This window comes from Tamandua tetradactyla, chromosome 8 (genome assembly GCF_023851605.1).
Source record: "Tamandua tetradactyla isolate mTamTet1 chromosome 8, mTamTet1.pri, whole genome shotgun sequence".
NCBI classification, from domain to species: Eukaryota; Metazoa; Chordata; class Mammalia; order Pilosa; family Myrmecophagidae; genus Tamandua; species Tamandua tetradactyla.
This window is the reverse complement of record NC_135334.1, coordinates 33,539,615-33,559,398: the sequence shown is the minus strand read 5'-3', so window position 1 is coordinate 33,559,398 and position 19,784 is coordinate 33,539,615. Positions and strand designations below refer to the sequence as shown.

The following is a 19,784-nucleotide window of genomic DNA, read 5'->3' as shown; positions in this document are numbered from 1 at the left end:
CAAAAGATATAGTCTGGCAGGAGGGATTAAAAAACAGGACCCATCTATATACTGTCTACAGGAAACGCATCTTAGAACCAAGGATAAACATGGATTAAAAGTGAACGGTTGGGAAAAGATATTTCATGCAAATAACAATCAGAAAAGAGCAGGAGTAGTTATACTAATATCCAACAAGTTAGACTTCAAATGTAAAACAGTTAGAAGAGAAAAAGAAGGACACTTTGTGCTAATAAAAGGAGCCATTCAACAAGAAGACATAACAATCATGAATATGTGCCAAGCCAGAATGCTCTAAAATACATGAGGCAAACACAGAAAAGAGAAATAGATGCATCTACCATAATAGTTGGAGACTTCAATTCCCCACTCTCATCAATGGACAGAAGATCTAGACAGAGGGTCAATAACGAAACAGAATTTGAATAATACAATAAATGAGCTAGATTTAACAGACATTTATAGAACATTATACCCCACAACAGCAGGATATACCTTTTTCTCAAGTGTTCATGGATCATTCTCAAGGATAGACCATTTGCTGGGTTACAAAGCAATTACAATAAATTTTAAAAGATTGAAATCATACAAAACACGTTCTCAGATCATAAAGAAATGAAGCTGGAAATCAATAATAGGCAGTGTGCCAGAAAATTCACAAATATACAGAGGCTCAACAACATGCTCTTAAACAACCAGTGGGTCAAGAAAGAAACTACAAGAGAAATCAGTAAATATCTTGAGACAAATGAAAATGAAACATGACCCATCAAAATTTATGGGATGCAACAAAGGCAGTGCTAAGAGGGAAATTTATTGCCCTAAATGCCTATATCAAAAAAAAAGAAAGAGCAAAAACTGTGGAATTAACTGCCCACTTGGAAGAACTAGAGAAAGAACAGCAAACTAACCCCAAAGCATGCAAAAGGAAAGAAATAATGAGGATTAGAGCAGAAATAAATGGAATTGAGAACATGAAAATAATTGAGAAAATCAACAAAGCCAGAGATTGTTCTATGAGAAAATCAGTAAGGTTAATGGACCCTTAGTGAGGCTGACAAAAGAAGAGAGAGGATGCAAATAAATGAAATCAGAAATGAAGAGGAGACATAACCACTGACCTCACAGAAATAAGGAAAATAATGAGAGGATACTATGTACAACTTTGTGCTGATAAAACTAGACAATGTAGGTGAAATAGACAACTTCCTACAAAGGGATGAACAGCCACTTTGACTCAAGAAGAAATAGACGACCTCAACAAACCAATCACAAGTAAAGAAATTGAATCAGTCATTAAGAAGCTCCCTAAAAAGAAAAGTCAAGGACCAGATGGTGTCATATGAGAATTGTACCAAGCATTCAAGAAAGAATTAGTCCCATTCCTGTTCAAAGTCTTCAAAAAAATTGAAGAGGAGGGACAGATATCTAAATCATTCTATGGAGCCAACATCAGCTTCATACCAAAGCCAGACAAAGATGTTACAAAAAAAGAAAACTACAGATCAGTCTCTCTTATGAATATAGATGCAAAATTCCTTATCAGAATTCTCGCAAATAGAATCCAATAGCATGTTAAAAGAATTATACAACATGACCAAGTAGAAGTCATCCCAGGTATGCAAGAATACTTCAACATAATAAAATCAATGTAATGTACCATATCAACAAATTGAAACCACATGATCATCTCGATTGATGCAGAAAAGGCATTTCACAAAATTCAACATACTTTCCTGTTGAAAACATTTCAAAGGATAGGAATAGAAGGGAACTTCCTCAACATGATAAGGGGAATATATGAAAAACCCACAGCTAACATCATCCTCAATGGGGAAAAACTGAAAACTTTCTTCCTAAGATCAGGGACAAGATAAAGATATCCACTATCGCCATTGTTATTCAGCATTGTGTTGAAAGTTCTAGCCAGAGCAATTAGACAAGAAAAAGAAATACAAGGCACCAAAATTGGAAAGGGAGAAGTAAAACTCTCACTGTTTGCAGATGATATGATACTTTATGTCCAAAACCCTGAAAAATCCATAACAAAACTACTAGAGCTAATAAATGAGGACAGCAAAGTGGCAAGTTACAAGATCATTAAAAAATTGGTAGTGTTTCTATACACTAGTAATGAACAATCTGAGGGGGAAGTCATGAAAAAAATCTATTTACAGTTGCAACCAAAGGAATAAAATATTTAGGAGTAAATTTAACTAAAGAGACAGAAGACCTATACAGAGGAAACTGTAAGAAATTGTTAAAAGAAATCACAATAGACCTAAATAAATGGAAGGGCATACTGTATTCATGGATTGGAGGATTAAATATAGTTAAGATGTCAAATTCTACCTAAACTGATTTACAGATTGAGTGAAGTACCAATTAAAATCCCAAAAGCTTACTTTGCAGAAATAGGAAAACCAATAACCAAATTTATCTGAAAGTGCAGGGTTCCCCAAATAGCTAAAAGTATCCTGAAAAAGATAATTCAAGTTGGAGGTCTCACACTACCTGACATTAAGGCATATTAAGAAACTCCAGTGTTCAAAACAGCATGGTACTGGCATAGAGATAGATATACTGACCAATGGAATTTAATAGAGTGTTCAGATATAGACCCTCTCATCTAAGGGCAATTGATCTTTGATAAGGAAATCAAGCCAAGTCACCTGGGACAGAACAGTCTGTTCAATAAATGATGCCTTGAGAACTGGATATCTACATGCAAAAGAATGAAAGGTGATCCATATCTCACACCCTATACAAAAATTAACTCAAAATGGATCAAAGACCTAAACATTAGGTCTAAGACAATAAAACTTTTAGAAGAAAATGTAGGGAAATATCTTATAAATCTTAAAATAAGAGTCAGTTTCCTAGACCTTACACCCACAGCACAAGCATTTAAGACAAAAAGGAATAAATGGGAACTCCTCAACATTAAACAGTTTTGTGCATCAAAGGACTTCATCAAAAAAGTAAAAAGACAGCCTACACAATGGGAAGATGATATTTGGAAATGACATATCATATAAAGGTCTAGTATACAGAATATATAATAAGTGATTGTTCAGCTCAACAACAAAAGACAGACAACCCAATTACAAAATGGGCAAAAGACTTGAGCAGACACTTCTCAGAGGAGGAAAGACAAATGGCCAAAAGGCACATGAAAAGAAGCTCAACTTCCCTGCCTATTAGAGAAATGAAAATCAAAACTGCAATGGAATATCATCTCATATCCACCAAACTGGCCATTATCAATAAAACAGAAAATGACAAGTGCTGGAGAGGAGATTGAGAAAGAGGCACGCTTATCCACTGTTGGTGGGAATGTCAAATGGTATAACCACTGTGGAAGACAGTTTTGGCGGTTCCTCAGGAAGCTAAGTACAGAATTGCCGTATGACCCGGTAATACAGGTATCTACTCAGAGGACATGAGGGCAAGGAAACTGACATTTGCACACCAATATTTATAGCAGCATTATTTACGATTGCCAAGAGATGGAAACAGCCAAAATGTCCATCAACAGACTAGTGTGGCTAAACAGGCTGTGGTATATACATACGATGGAATATTATGCAGCTTTAAGACACAATAAAGTTATGAAGTGTGTAGCAACATGGATGAACGTTAAGGCCCTTATGCTGAGTGAGATTAGCCAGAAACAAAAAGACAAGTACTGTATGGTCTCACTGATATGAACTAACATTAATGAGTGAACTTGGAGAATTTCAGTTCAGAACAGAGGTCATCAGGAGATAGAAATAGGGTAGATATTGGGTAATTGGAACTGAAGAAATACAGAGCATGCTACGGGACTGATTGTAAAAATTCAGAAATGGATAGCACAATACTACCTAACTGTAATACAAAAATGTTAGAACACTGGATGAAGCTGAATGTGAGAATGATGGAGGGAGGAGGCCTGGGGGCACAAATGAAATCAGAAGGAAAGATAGACAATAAAGACTGAGATGGTACAATCTAGGAATGCCTAGAGTATAATGATAGTGACTAAATGTACAGATTTAAAAATATTTTGCATGAGGAAGAACAAAGGAATATCAGTAATGCAGGGTGTTGGAAATAGATGGTAATTAATATTTTAAAACTTTAACTTATGTGTGACTAAAGCGAAAAATGTTTATTTGGTACAAAATTTATATTTTGGCTAGTGCATTTCCTAATATAGCTTATGTGGACAACTTAATTGAACTCCATAAGTACATAGAACCTTGAGTAGGGTATGAGATTTTGTAGGTTTGTCCAGAGTGATACCTCGATAAATCCCAGAAGGATTTGAACAATGAATAGAAAAGTATTTGCAAAATCCCCTTGGGGGAATGCTGAGAAAGGGGGAAAATTCAACTTCCCCAAGTGGAGAATTCTTGATATTCTCACAAGCAGTGGGGACAACCAAAGCAATAGGCTGAACCTCCAATCTTCGGGGTTGTTCATATGAACTTAACCCCACAAAGGATAGACTAAGCCTACTTAAAATTAAGCTTAATAGCCACCCCCAAGAGAACCTCTTTTGTTGCTTGGACGTGGCTTCTCTCACTCAGCCAACACGATAGCATGCTGACTGCCTTCCCCCTGTCTACGTGGAACATGACTCCCAGGGGTGTGAGCTTTCCTGGCAACGTGGGACAAAAATCCTAAAATGTCCTGAGACAAGCACCAAGGGACCGAGAAAACCTTGACCAAAAGGGGGAAGAGAAAAATGAGAGAAAGTAAAGTGTCAATGGCTGAGGGATTTCAAAAAGAGTTCAGGGATTATCCTGCAGGTTATTCTTACACATTAAATAGATATCACCGTTCTAGTTCAGGCAGAACAGAGAGGCTGGAGGGAACTGCCTGAAAATGCAGAGCTGTGTTCCAGTAGCCATGTTTCTTGAAGATGATTGTATAATGATATAGCTTTTACAATGTTTCTGTGTGATTGTGAAAACCTTGTGTCTGATGCTTCTTTTATCTACCTTATGGACAGGTGAGTAAAACATACGGATTAAAAATAAATAAATAATAGGGGGAACAAATGTTAAAATAAATTTAGTAGATTGAAATCCTAGTGATCAGTGAAAGGGAAGGGTATGGTATATGTGAATTTTTTTTCTCTTTTCATTTCTTTTTCTGAATTGATGCAGATGTTCTAACAAATAATCATGATGATGAATGTACAACTATGTGATGAAGAAAGAATGTTTATTTTGTATGTTGATTTTCTTAATAAAAATAAAGGCATAGAGAGAGAATTAAGATTTTTACCAAAAAATGATTAGTTTAGGAAGAAATTAAAGATAACCTTTAGAAATCATGACATAATTTTGACCTTATGCCATTGATGTAAAGTTATTTTTTCCTTTGGTATTTTTTCAGTCTTGTATAGCTTTCACAGTTATTTGTATGATTAAATAAAATGAAAGTCCTTCGGTGATTCATATCTGGTAGGGATCTTTACAGTTCAGCTAGTTTAGCTTCTTGACTTTACAGAAAAAACTAAAACCCGGAATGGTAAAGCAACTTGCCCAACCCTGACTGTAACTGAGTTAAAATCAAATCTTCTGTGATTAGTCCTTTTTGGATTTGTATCAGGTTGATGGAATGTCCAATTACAATTGAGTTCTAGAAATAAAATGTGTTCATTTAGATACCTGTTAATTAAACTCATGTTTATTTTATATAATTGTGGTTGCCTATTTCAGGTATTTAATTTGTCCATTTAGTCGCGATATTTATTGAATACCTTGTGTGTCACGAATATTAACACAACACAGATTCTAGAGAACGACCTGCAAATATTTGTTTAATTAACTGATTTAATATCCAGGAAATGTAGTTTTTGTTTTCCTGTTTTAGAGGAATGTTTTTCGTGGCTAGAGAGAAAGCATGGGTAGAAAACTAAGAAGCAGCATATCGGTAATTTAGTTATCCTTTGAGGTTTTTGTATAAGCAAAAATATAATAGCTTACCCAGCTAGTCAAAAGATTGTAAATCTTCCTGCCTCTCTAGTAAGTTGGGTCTAATAAGTGTTAACCAGTTTATTTTGAAAGTACTAAGAAAATGGTGATGGTGATGTTTTACTTTGGTTATTGCAGAGTACCACATCTATATATATTTCTGTTACCTTTTTAATGTTGTTGAACGCTTTTCATATTGGTTATCCTTTCTTTTCTTTTAGGTTACAAATTGCAGCTCAGTTAATATCAAAGTATCCTATAAGTTTACCTAACTGTGAGCTGTCACCATTTCTGATGATTCTATACCAGCTTCTCCCTCAGCAGCGACAAGGGGAACGCACACCATATGTGTTACGATGCCTTACGGAAGTTGCATTGTGTCAAGGCAAGAAATCAGATCTTCAGAGCTCGCAGAAGTCAGAATTATTGAAACTCTGGATTAAAATTTGGTCTGTTGCCTTTCGTGGTATAAGTTCTGAACAAATACAAGCTGAAAACTTTGGCTTACTTCAAGCCATAATTCACAGCAGTTTAGTTGAGGTTGATAAAGAGTTCTGGAAGTTATTTACTGGATCAGCCTGCAAACCTTCATGGTAAGTTAAATACGTTTTGTGTCATATTTTACATTTATATATATATGTACCTGATATATATATTTACCTGATCATTTTCTTAGGCTTGTATCTTGAGTTAAAAATTCTGTTTCACAGACTTTTGTTGTACGGCCAAGAAGACTTAGTAAACTAATAAACATGAACTTACTTTCAAATATTAAGAGATTACTAAGGGACCAGTTTTAAAGAATTAAGAGTTTGAATTTCTTTTGTCTGTAATTGACAATTGCTGCCTGCTTAATATTCTGATAACAGATAGTTCATACTCAAGAAACTTCTCTGATATAATCAGATTGTTACCTTTTTTGTATTCCTTTAGTCAGTATAGTTGATTAAATGCCAACCATGCACTGGAGCATTGGTGGTACAGGGAAAGAGAAGGTAGATGAGAGCTCTGTCCCTTAAAGAGATTGCTTTTCTCAACAATTGTCCTTTGTTTTGTTATAGCCCTGCAGTATGCTGTTTGACATTGGCAATGACTCTATCTGTGGTTCCAGAAACAGTAAAAACAGTAGAGCAGAATATATATGAAGTAAATAGAAGTTTTTCTTTAAAGGAATTGATAATGAAATGGCTCTTATTCTATCAGTTAGAGGATGACTTAGAAGACAGCACAGAGTTGCCTCCAATACTTCACAGGTAATTTCAGTTCATTATCGTGCTGTTGTTTTGTTTTCTTTTTGTTTTGTGAGGCTTCTCCATTACATATTTGATACTGGAAGGCTTGATGTTACAGTGATTATCCCAGGATATTCCAGAATTGGTCTTAAATATTAAACATTCTGGTTGTTCAGAAATAAACTTTTTTTCTTAAAATAATTCCGTGTGTTAAAGGCAGTTGCAAAATTAGTGCAAAATCCGTACAAAGAACTCCAGCATACTGCCCAATGACATATTTGGATCCAACTTTTTAATTTTTTATTGTGAAAAAAACACGTATGCAAAACAATAAATTTCAAAGCACATCACAACAATTAGTTATACATCAGATTTCAGTGTTTGGTATGGTTTACAGTTCCACCATTTTAGGTTTTTCCTTCTGGTTTCTCCAAGACACTGGAGACTAAAAGAAATATCAATATAATGATTTAGGAGTCATGTTCATTTCTAAAATCCTAGCTTCCCTTTTTTTTTTTTTTACTTGGGCAGGCGCGCTGGAAATCGAACCCAGGTCTCCAGCATTGTGGGTGAGAATTCTGCCACTGAGCCACCGTCGCACCACCCCCTAGCTTCTCTTTTATAACTGTACCTTCTCCTTTGATCTATTTTTTAAAGTGATTTATATTATATATTCACATACCATGTAATCGTCCAAAATGTTCAGTAATTCGTAGTATCCTCATAGAACTAGGCATTTATCACCACAATCGACTTTTTTTGTTGTTTTTTTGTGAAAAATATATGCAAAAAAAGCAATAAATTTCAAATTGTATTGCAACAGTTTAATTCTAGAACGGATTTCAGAGTTTGGTATGGGTTACAGTTCCACAATTTTAGGTTTTTACTTCAAGCTGCTCTAAGATACTGTATACCAAAAGAAATAGCATTGAAATAATTTAGCATCAGACTCATTTGTTAAATCCTACCATTTCTGTATAACTCCACCATCCCCTTTTATCTTTCTCCCACTCTTTAGGTGTATTTGGGCTATGCCCATTCTAACTTTTTCACGTTGGAAGGGGCATTTGATGATATGGGATAGTTGGATGAAATAGTTGATGTTCTGAAGAGCCTGGCCCCTCTTAAGTTTCAGGACTTACCTGGTCCAGGGACTTACCTGGAGGTTGTAGATTCCTGAAATGTTGCTCTAGTGTAGGGAACCTTTGTAGAATCTTATGTATTGTCCTAGGTGTTCTTCAGAATTGGCAGAAATAGTTTTGGTTGGGATTTGGCAAGTTATGATAGGTAGCAGTGTCTAACTTAAGTGTGCATAAGAGTGACCTCCAGAGTAGCCTCTCAACTCTATTTGAACTCTTTCAGGCACTGATACCGTATTTGTTACACTTCTTTTCCCCCTTTTTGTCAGGATAGCATAGTTCATCCCACAGTACCAGGGCAAAGCTCATCTTTGGGAGTCATCTCCCATGCCACCAGGGAAATTTTCACCCCTGGAAGTCATGTCCCTGGTAGGGGGAAGGGCAATGGTTTCATTTTTAGAGTTGGACTTAGAGAGAGAGGCTACATCTGAGCAACAAAAGAGATCCTTTGGAAGTAACTCTTAGGCATACCTATAGGTAATCTAAGCTTCTCCACTACGTACATAAGCTTCACAAAAGCAAGCCTCAAGATCAAGGGCTTGGCCTATTAATTTGGGGTGTCCCTAATGTTTGATATAATATCAGGGTTTCCCTGGTGGCAAAGTTTAATAGTTCATATTTTCTCTCCCATCCCTCAAGGGACTTTGCCAATACTTTTTCTTTTTTTAATGCTTTTTGAGGGTGATGCAGTGGTGGCTCGGCAGTCACAACTGTTGCCTGCCGTGCCGGAGACCCAGGTTCGATTCCTGATTCCTGCCCATGCAAAAAAAATAAAATAAAATACTTTTTGGTTATCTTTTTAATATTTTCTGGGATGTATCCAGGCATTACATTAAGCTATACTGGATGAAAGGCCCTCATTCTTACTCTGGGCTCCCTGTGTCTGGATTGTTTAAATGGTCTTTCCAGACAGGTTGAGTTGAATTATGTGCTATAGAAAATTTAGGTTCTGAACTAAATAAACCTTCCTTCGTTTGGTCTCAAAGAGTAGATGAGGTTCTAAAATATAGACAGTGTCTTCCTTACCTTTGTGTTCTGAATTACCTTAATGCTGACCTGATCAGCTTCATCTTGTCTCTCAACAGTACATATTTAAAACAGCCTCTCAAAATCCAGAAATAACAATTACCACTCCAAACTAAATGTGATTGTAAAAGTTTATAAGCCCCTGTTTTCTTAGAAGCATTTTCTAAAATGATACCATACAGTATTTGTTTTGCTCTTTTGTTTCTGGCTTATTTTACCTCACCAAATGTCCTACAGGTTCACTCACAATGTTGCTTGCCTTATAATTTCATTCTTTCTTGTAGCAGCACACTGTGGTAGGTCATATGAATATACTATTGCTCGCCAATCTACTTCTCAGTCAGTTCATCCTTCATCCACCTCCATTCATTTGGTATCATGTATAATGTCCAAAGCCAACAGTCCATCAGTATTCTCAATTTTAGATAATTTCATTGTTCCCAAGAGAAAGATAACCTATAAACACACCCTCACTAAATCAGAAATCTAAACCTCCCCTTAACTCTTGTGTATCTCCCCATTATTTATCCCTGGTATTGCTGTAGTACTGTTGATGTTTTCCTGTTAAACATAGCCCGTAGCATGCAATAGCAGTTTTCCCCCTATACCCCGAACACACTCTTTGTACAAGATTCATACTTCTGCAGTAGTTCATGCAAGAACCTATTTATATTTGTAATCAGTGGGACACAATCTATAACCCTTGCAATCATGTTCACCTTCAATATGGTAATATTATTTACAGACCCAGTAGTGAATCATCTTCACTTCTGTCTGTTCCCTTTCATTTAAGTTCAACCTTATTAGCTAATTGTTCGCTCATCTCTAGCTTCCATCTATCTCTAGGTCCCCTATATTCTTCATTATAAGCCTCTGATTTTACCTTTACCATGGTCATAAAATTGAAGTCGTACAGTATTTGTCCTTTTGTGTCTAGCTTATTCAATTAGCATTATGTCCTCAAGCGTCATCCATATTGTCATGTGCTTCAGGACGTTTGTCTTACTGCCACATTATATTCCATCGTATGTATATACCACATTTTGTTAACCCACTCATCTGTTGATGGGCGTTTGGACTGTTGCCATCTTTTAATGACTTGAATAGTGCTGCTATGAGCATTGGTGTACAAATCTCTGTTTGTGTCACTGCTTTCAGTTCTTTTGGGTATATGCCAAGTAGTGATATTGCCAGGTCATGGGGCAACTCGATATTTAGTTTCTGAAGAACTGCCAGGCTGTCTTCCATAGCAGTTGTACCATTATGCATTTCCACCAGCAGTGCATAAGTGTCCCAATTTCTCCACATCCTCTCCAACATTTGTAGTTTCCTGTTTGTTTAATAGCAGCCAATCTTATATACCAAAAGATGGTATCTCATTTTAGTCTTGAGCTGCATTTCCCTTCATGTGCTTTTGAGCCATCTGTATTTGCTCTTCAGTTAAGCACCTGTTCATATCATTAGCCCATTTTATAATTGGGCTGTTTGTCCTTCTGTTGTTGAGTTGTATGATTTTATGTACACAGGATAGCAAACCTTTATCTGATATGTGGTTTCCAAATATTTTCTCCCATTGAGTTGGCTGCCTCTTTAACTTTTTGACAGTATTTTGAGGCACAAAACCATTTGATTTTGAGGTATTTTCCCATTTATGCATTTTTTCTTTTGTTACTTATGCTTTGGGTGTAACGTTTAGGAAGCTATCTCCTATTACTAGGTCTTGAAGATGTTTCCCTAAGTTTTCTTCTAGGAGCTATATGGTACTGGTTCTTACATTTATGTGTTTGAGCCACTGTGATTAATTTGTGTATAGGGTGTAAGTTAAGCCTTCCTTTTTCATTCTTTTGACTGTTGATATCCTGTTCCCCCATGTCCATTTATTGAAAACACTATTTTGTCCCTGTTCAGTGGATTTGGGGGCCTTGTCAAAGATCAGTTGACTATAGATTTGGTGTTCTGTTTCTGTGCTCTTGATTTGATTCCATTAGTCAATACTTAGATCTTTGTGCCAGAACTGTGCTGTTTTGACTACTGTGCTTTTATAATAAGTTTTAAAATTAGAAAGTGTTAATCCTCCCACTTGGTTCCTCTTTTTTTTTTTTTTTTTTTTACATGCGCAGGCACTGGGAATTGTTCCTCTTTTTCAAGATGCTTTTAGCAATCCTTCCAGATAAATTTGCTTAACCAGTTTTTCTATGTCGTCAAAGTAGATTGTTGGAATTTTTATTGGTACTGCCGTTGTATCTGTAGATCAGTTTGGATAAAATTGACGTCTTAACTGCATTTAACCTTCCTATCCATGATCAGTAATGTCTTTCCACCTATTTAGGTCTTTGGTTTCTTTTAGGTTCAGGTTCTTTATGTCCCTAGTTAAGTTCATTCCTAGATATTTGATTTTTGTAGTTGCTGTTTTGAGTACAATATTTTCCTTAATTGACACCTCATGTCATTGAAACAATACTGATTTTTTCACATTGATTTTATCATCTGCCACCTTGATGAAATTATTAGCTCAAATAACTTAGTTGTAGATTTCTCAGAATTTTCCAAGTATAGTGTATCATCTGCAAACAATGAAAGTTTTACTTCTTGCTTTCCAATTTAGATGCCTTTTATTTCTTTTTCCTACCTGATTGCTTTCGCTAGAACTTCTAGTACAATGTTGAATAATGGTATTGACAGAGGGCATCCTTGTCTCATTCTCAATCTTAGGGGGAAAGTTTTCAGTCTCTCTCCATTGAGTACTATGCTGACTGTGGGTTTTTCGTATATGCCCTTTATCATAGTTAGGAAGTTACATTGAGTTCTTACCTTTTGAAGTGTTTTTTTTTATCAGAAAAGGATGTTGAATTTTGTCAGATGCCTTTTCAGCATCAATTGAGATGATAATGTGATTTTTCCTTTTCAATTTGTTAATTTGCTGTAATAATTATTGATTTCCTTTTGTTGAACCATCCTGGTTATAAACCCCACTTTGTCATGGTGTATAATTCTTTTTATGTGTTGTTGGATCCATATTTTTCACTCATCTCTCCATACTGTAGATAAAAGGAGCATCAGAACAAGGGTTTCGCAATCACACAGACACTTGCGAAAGCTATATCAGTATACAGTCATCTTAAAGAAACATGGCTGCTGAAACACAGCTCTACAATTTCAGGCACATTGTTCCAGCCTCTCTAATACACCTTAAACTAAAAAAGGGTTATCTGTATAATGCGTAAGAATAACCTCCAGGATAACCTCTTGATTCTATTTGAAATCTCTCAGCAACTGACTCTGTGTTGTCTCATTTCTCTCTTTCCCCTATCAGTCAAGAAGGTTTTCTCAATCCCTTGAAGCTGAGTCCCAGGTCATTCTAGGATTTATGTCCCACGTTCCCAGAAAGGTTTACACCCCTGGGAGTCGTGTCCCATGTAGAGAGGGGGAAGGCAACCAGTTTGTGTGTTGTGTTAACTGAGAGATAGGCCATATCTGAGCAACAAAAGAGGTTCTCTGGGGTAGCTCTTAGACCTAATTTTAAGTAGGCTTAGCCTATTCTTTGTGAGGATATGTTTCATATGGAAAAAACTCCAAGATCTAGGGTTCGGCCTATTGATTTTGTTGTCCTCACTGCTTACAAGAATATCATTCCTTCTCCACATGGGGAGGTTGAATTTTCCCTCTTTCTCACTATTCCCCCAAGGGGACTTTGTAAATACTTTTTTAGTCACTGTTCAAATCACTCTGGAATTTATCAGGGCATCACGCTAGGTAAACCTACAAAATCTCATGCCCTACTCAAGGTTCCATGCACTTATGTATTGTCGGTGAAACTAATTCTGAATCGTTGTAATAGCTGTATATCTTGCCTGTTCTGAGAATGTTTGGGGTTTAATACCATTACTGAGTAGTTTGTGTATCATCTTGTCTTTAAAAAGTCTGACAGACATCTGAGGAAAGATTTTTAGTGATCAGATTTCTCTGCAGTAATCCTTCAAGCCCTTGAATATAAATCTTTAGCATTTTCCCAATGAGTGACTACTGATGTGAATACCAAACAAACATCTTTGCTTCTTTATGTTATTTTATCAAAAAAAAAAAAATCGGAAAGAAAAGAAGAAAATAGGGCGATGCAAGGGTGGCTCAGTGGCAGAATTATAGCCTGCCATGCCAGAGACCCTGGGTTTGATTTCTGGTGCCTGCCCATTCAAAAAAAAATGTTATTTTTCACTCAGTTCTATTTTTCTTAGGTAGACTTCTTATTGCCAGGTATTCCCTACAGTGAAAATCAATGGTAATAATTGGTTATTTTCTTAGGTCTTTAGACTAGAATCATTTTTGATTAATGCACATCTGTGACTTTAGAGGTTTTTCAAGTGGTAAGAATTTGAATCATAAATCTGCGTCATCTCTGTGAGACCTCAAGATGATGAAATATAGCCTTTCTTTGTTCTATTCCTTTAGTTATTGCTATCTTTATCTAAAATTTTGAACCAGTTAAGTTTGTCTGAGCATGGTGCTAATGAGGCCAAGAACAGAAGTTTAGTCCTTTTATAGATTTATTAACTTTAAACACACACACGCAAACTTTATTTCATAGCTACAGATAACACGCGCCCTTAAGTATCCACAAATTCAGCTCTTGGTTGCATGTATAACTTAGCATAATCCCTTCACCTCAAATGGAAAAACAACTCAAATAATTGATTTGTAGGATGCTATTGACTTTTCATTTAATATTTAAAATAATATAATAAATAAAAGAAATTCAGTACAGATGAATGCGACTTTAATTCCAGATCCAAATTTTGGAGGTCAAGATACATAACCAAATACGAACATTTGTTTAAAGTATTTTTTAAATGACTTTTGGCCTCTTGAGTGAAGTTGTTTATTTTTCTTTATAGTGATTTTCCTCACCTTGTATTGGAGAAGATTCTTGTGAGTCTCACTATGAAAAACTGTAAAGCTGCAATGAATTTTTTCCAAAGTGTGCCAGAATGGTATGTTATCTTTTAGAGTTCTGTGGTGTTTTAAAGTATAGTTTTAATTATAAAGATAATTTCGGCAGGTTAGTAGCAACATTATTATTATTATGAATTCATTTGGTCAGTTTAAAAACATCACTATTGTTAACCAGAAAAAAGGTTCTTTTAATTCAGCGATTGTAATCTATATTCTATAATTTTAGATCTAGACTATTTTGGTGCTGTCTCAGATAACAGGTGGTAATAGCCAACAGAAGAAATAGAATAGTTACGGTAGGAAATTTAGAACACAAAAATGATGTGAAAGGAATTCTTTTAAGGTGTGAACCATTATTTTTATATGGCAAGTAAAATATGACTATTAGCTCGAAATAAAAATCAATCTAAAAACCTCATTTTAAGTAATTGACTCTAGAGACTTGTATTTATTACTGGGGCTGAAAATGACTCACTGGTGTGAGGATTCTTAATCCCCATTAGGGCATAAGATGAAAAACAAATCCTACGTTTTAGAAAAAAAAAGTGAAAAAATGGGGAACATTTTCAGTGCTGTTATTCTCACTGTTTATATTCCATTTTCTTAATATTTCCTTAATGCTTTCTGAATTTGCCTTAGAAATAGTAACTTTCTGAATTTACCTTAGAAATTGTAACTTTGTATTTTTTTGTCCATCTGTTAGCACTGAATAGTAAAATTATGTAAACACATGTACATCAAAGTCTGAAGAAGAGAAACATTTATAAGGAAATCCATTAATTGTATAAGCAGTCTTTGGATAATGCAGCTGCTGATTTAATGTTTTCATTATTTCTAAAATATGTAAGTGAGATATTAAATGGTTTGATTATAAATTAAGGATCTTACCTTTTTGAAGTGAGCAACATCAAAAGAGTAAAGAAGATTCTTCATTCTTGGAAGTAGAAGAACTGTATCTTCATACAACTTTTGACAAAATGGACTTTTTAACCATTGTTAAAGAACATGATATAGGAAAGCACCAGTCCAGTATTGGGTTTTCTGTCCATCATAATCTCAAGGAATCACTGGATCACTATCTTCTGGTATTATCAGGACAGCTTCTAAATAATTACTCTTTTGAGGTGAGATTTTCAAAAAGAGCTAAAGCCTGTGTATGATTCATCTTTGGTAGACTATTAGAAGAAAAAAAACAGGACTGTAGGGATGGAAAGGCACTAAGGATGGGGAGAGGGTATGGTTTTAAAAGAAAACAAGAGTACATGGCTACAAATAGAAAAATTTGAACATAAAAAAAGGAAACCTGAAGAATAATTATTTGAGAACTTCTTTTGTGCCAGGAATTCTGGTAGATGTAAAAGAGTAGAATTCTTTGGACCTGTGGAACTATATTGAGTAGGTTAGTGGGGACTAGTACAAGGTTTTGAGAATGGGAATTATATGATAAAAAAGAACCTCTGAACATAGAAGGTGATGTTGCAATAACAGAAAAAGATATAATTTAATAAAATTGATTTAAGAGGCCTTGTTGGCACTTTAAGGAAGAGTGATTAATAAATAATGAATGGGCTAGCAGCCATTTTTTTAGTGGTCGTCTAGTAATTTCTCATATATTATTTCCTTTGTCTTCAAAAAATCGTAAGTTCTCTTCCTGTATCCCTTCCTTGCCAAAACTAATTCCCTATCAATATGAAATGTCCTACGAATTACTGTGTTTTCAAATCAAGCCCATATCAAAATTCTTGCTAAACCCTTTCTTAGATCTCAGCCATAATAATTTGTCAGCCTTTAATTCTTGTAGTACTTAATATTTGAATTTTGTGTGGTACTTAAGATCTTTTTTGACCACAATTATTTATATATACATTTTATCTCTTGTACAAAAACAGAAAATCCTTAGAAGACATATGTATTTTTATTTTTATCAATCTTTTTGTCCTCCCTGATCTGTTGTTACATGGTAAATGATCAAATTTTGTTGAATGAAATAAAATCTGCAAGCTGCTTAATTAAGTAGCTTTGGATAGTGATTTGGATAATGACTTTGTAAGACTAGAGAAGGACATATCACGTCTAATTACCCTTAACTACTGACATACTTCTGGGTCACAGTTGTGATACATTACATTTCATTTTGCTTCTGTGTTTTCCTCTAAAATGACATCTTCCTCTAAAAGACATTTTATTTTGGGGCGAAAGTACCAAAATAAAGTTTTCCTGTATAAGCTTTACAAGTTCTTACATAATTCTATAAAATTTGATATAATCTATTAGCAAAAATACCTTGTGCTAGTCTGAGGAGTTAAAAAACTGAGTAAGTTAAGATTCTTGTCTTTCAGAAACTCAAATTATCTTTATTTTCTTAATATTTTAATTGCTATATTGTCACATGCATACAGTCCATCCAAAGTATACAGTGAGTGGCTCATAGTATCATCACATAGTTGTATATTCATCACTCTGATCATTTTTAGAACATTTGCATCACTCCAGAAAAAGAAATGCAAAGAAAAAACTCCTACATCCCATATCCCTATCCCTTCCCTCTCATTGACTACTAGTATTTCAACCTACCCAGTTTTTTTACTCTTTATCCTCTCAGTTTATTTTTTATCCTATTTTTACTTCAAAATGTCATCTTATTGTCTGTTTATATGAATTTGATTTCTATTCATGTTCTAAAATTTAGAGATATTTATTTGCCTTTCAGTCTTTTTCTTTTTTTGTCTCCCTAACTCAAATATTTAAGGGCCAACTGTGTGCAGTAGACTATGTCACCTTAAAAACAGCTATTTTACTTGACTATTAGGAGATACTTCCGTTTTTACTGAGAAGACTGGTTATCACAACTCTGTAGGATCTTTTAGATGTTAGAAGTTTTAGAGATGTTCAGACATACTGCTGTTAACTCAAATGAACTTTTGTTTCTTAACCTGTACATAAAATCTGTTCTTATAGAAGATAGTTATACCCAGAATTATTGAATATATATATACACACACACACACATACACGTTTGTATTTTTTGTGTCTTACTTTTAGAATACAAATTTAGAAATGCTTGTCCGGTGTTCAAGTCTTCTGGTGGGTGTTCTTGGCTGCTATTGTTATGTGGGTGTAATAACTGAAGAGGAAGCATATAAATCAGAATTATTCCAGAAAGCCAAGGTAGGAGAATTTACACTAATAAAGTTTCAGATAAACTTAATTGAAATTTAAGGGTGTTAAGTAGCTCTCAGTATGAAACAATTCATCTCTGAGTACTATTCTGTTAAACTTGTATTCTGCAGGGAGAGAAAGGTATAAGACATACTATTTATTTTGAATTGTTCATAACACTCGATTACCTTTATAATCAGATATAACTTCAAAGAAGACTTAATTTTGTCTCTTAATTGAAACTTTAAAAAGCAGTCACAAAACTATCAGTTTTAAACTGAAATCTGAATTTTTCTTCTTAATAGTCCTTAATGCAGTGTGCAGGACAAAGTATCACTTCATTTAAAAATAAGACAAATGAAGAATCTGGGGTTGGTTCGTTGAGAAATATGATGTCTGTATGTACAAGTTGCTTGTGTAACTGTACCAAGGTAAGATATTCTTCTTACTTGATAGTGTAGCCTATCCTGGGGGGTTGATTACTGGTTGTTGTTGGTATTTTGTTGTTGTTGTTCATAAATAAATCTGTACAATCATTTACAATTAAATTCAATGGTTGATGAATAAAGGTAGTATTCAGAGAAATAAAGCAATAGGTAGCCTGAGTTTTGTGTGAAACTAATTTCATAATTTCGGTAAGATTTCTGGGATTATTTTGCTTTTATGTACAAGTGCATGGATGATTCCTATTGATGACATATTTTCATTTATTTAATAAAAAGTTATTGATGATTAGCTGTGTGATATCCATATCACTATACTAAGACTAGTGAGCATCCCAGAGATAAATCTAGCACTTCCAGTACTAGATTCTCTTAAATAACGTTTGGTAGAAAGAGTGCTACTATGTATAATCTTTGCTTTGATTTGGAGCAGGCCTGAGGGGTAGCTGAGCCGGGCCAGAGTGGTAATAATCATTGTAAGCATCTTTGAAAGCTTAATATATTATTAAATTTAATATTAAATTATGTGGTCATACATTAATATCTTCAGCATTTATTTGGGGGATTGTAATATGTTTTCTATCTTATGGTGTAAGTGGAGAAGAAACTCTAACCTACAATTTCTGCTTATTTGTGTTTAGAATCAATAACTAGTAATTGACTTCAGTGCTGTTAAGTATCTGTTGATAGAAGTGTGCTATAGTTATTACTCTAAGAAGAGTTTAGTGGTTTTTCAAAGCAACTTGTATCTTGGCCCTAGATAAGCTCTTTAACCATGTTTCTTATGCTAGAAAATTTCAAGTATAGAAGGAAATTTGTATTATATTCAAGATACAGAAAGTATTACCTGCCAAAAAAGTTGTTTTTATTTGCTTGCTTCCTTGTTTTTGTTGCTGCTGTTTGTGTGTTTTAATTACAGCACAGTCCGAATAAGGTTGCAGCTGGCTTTTTCCTACGGTTATTAACATCAAAGCTAGTGAATGACATTGCAGATATTTGTAAAAGTTTTGTGAGTATACTTCCTGTTTTACTGCCATATTTCATTGATTCAAGATGCATATTTTTTTCTCACTGAAATCTCTCCTTAATTGGATGCCTCTCACAGTATACAGCATCTTACATATTTTTTTAAATGTGGAAATTAAAGTGATTTGGTCTGGGGAGAAAATATGTGATTACTTCTTAAAATCAGTACCTAGCACAGTGCCTGTCTTTAGTTTCTCAGTAAGTAGTAATAGACAGAAAAAGTGGAAACTCACCACATAGATTTAAAGCTATTTCAGTGTAATAGTGAAGCACAATTCAAAATAATTCTCTTTTCTTAATAAATAAAAATTTTAAAACATTGACCATACAAGGAACATAGTTTCATTGTGGTATTTATTATTCTTCTTCCATTCAACTGGGATTAGGCTACATATAGTGTTCTGTATGCCTGGAAAACATAGTAGATCCTCAGATATTTATTGAATGAAAAAAAATTCTGTAACTTGATGAATTTTTATCTAATAATAAATCAAGATCATTTTTCCATGTTGCTACATACTGCTGTTCAGTATGTTATTTAGCAGCTGCATAGTAATTCTATTATATGCGTATAGTGTGTGTATGTATATATATATATATTTTTAGCCCTTCAGCTTTTGATTTCTTTTTTTGTTAGGATTTCTGTAGTGAAGATTCTTGTGCTTTTATTATTTTGTCCACTTGTATGTGTACATATGAAGAATATAGGATAAATCCTTTGCAATGGGAATAGCTTCTTCAAAAGGAATCTGAATTTTACGTTTAGATGGATGTTGTCCTCCAAAGTAATCATACCAATTTATACCTTTCCCACATCTTCATCAATTTTGTTCCCTATGAAAC

At 34.6% G+C, this 19,784-nt stretch overlaps 1 protein-coding gene across 6 annotated transcripts in view; it reads left to right on the top strand.

The window, feature by feature from the left end:
* ATM (ATM serine/threonine kinase) overlaps nucleotides 1-19,784 on the top strand; it is a 180,434-nt gene that overhangs the window by 55,290 nt on the left and 105,360 nt on the right. For all 6 annotated transcript variants that reach the window (XM_077113047.1, XM_077113046.1, XM_077113048.1 and 3 more), the window contains 7 exons: nucleotides 6,191-6,562; nucleotides 7,031-7,222; nucleotides 14,256-14,351; nucleotides 15,212-15,437; nucleotides 17,356-17,481; nucleotides 17,778-17,903; nucleotides 18,835-18,924. In XM_077113047.1, the coding sequence (XP_076969162.1) occupies nucleotides 6,191-6,562; nucleotides 7,031-7,222; nucleotides 14,256-14,351; nucleotides 15,212-15,437; nucleotides 17,356-17,481; nucleotides 17,778-17,903; nucleotides 18,835-18,924 (1,228 nt within the window). The remainder of the gene's footprint in view (nucleotides 1-6,190; nucleotides 6,563-7,030; nucleotides 7,223-14,255; nucleotides 14,352-15,211; nucleotides 15,438-17,355; nucleotides 17,482-17,777; nucleotides 17,904-18,834; nucleotides 18,925-19,784) is intronic.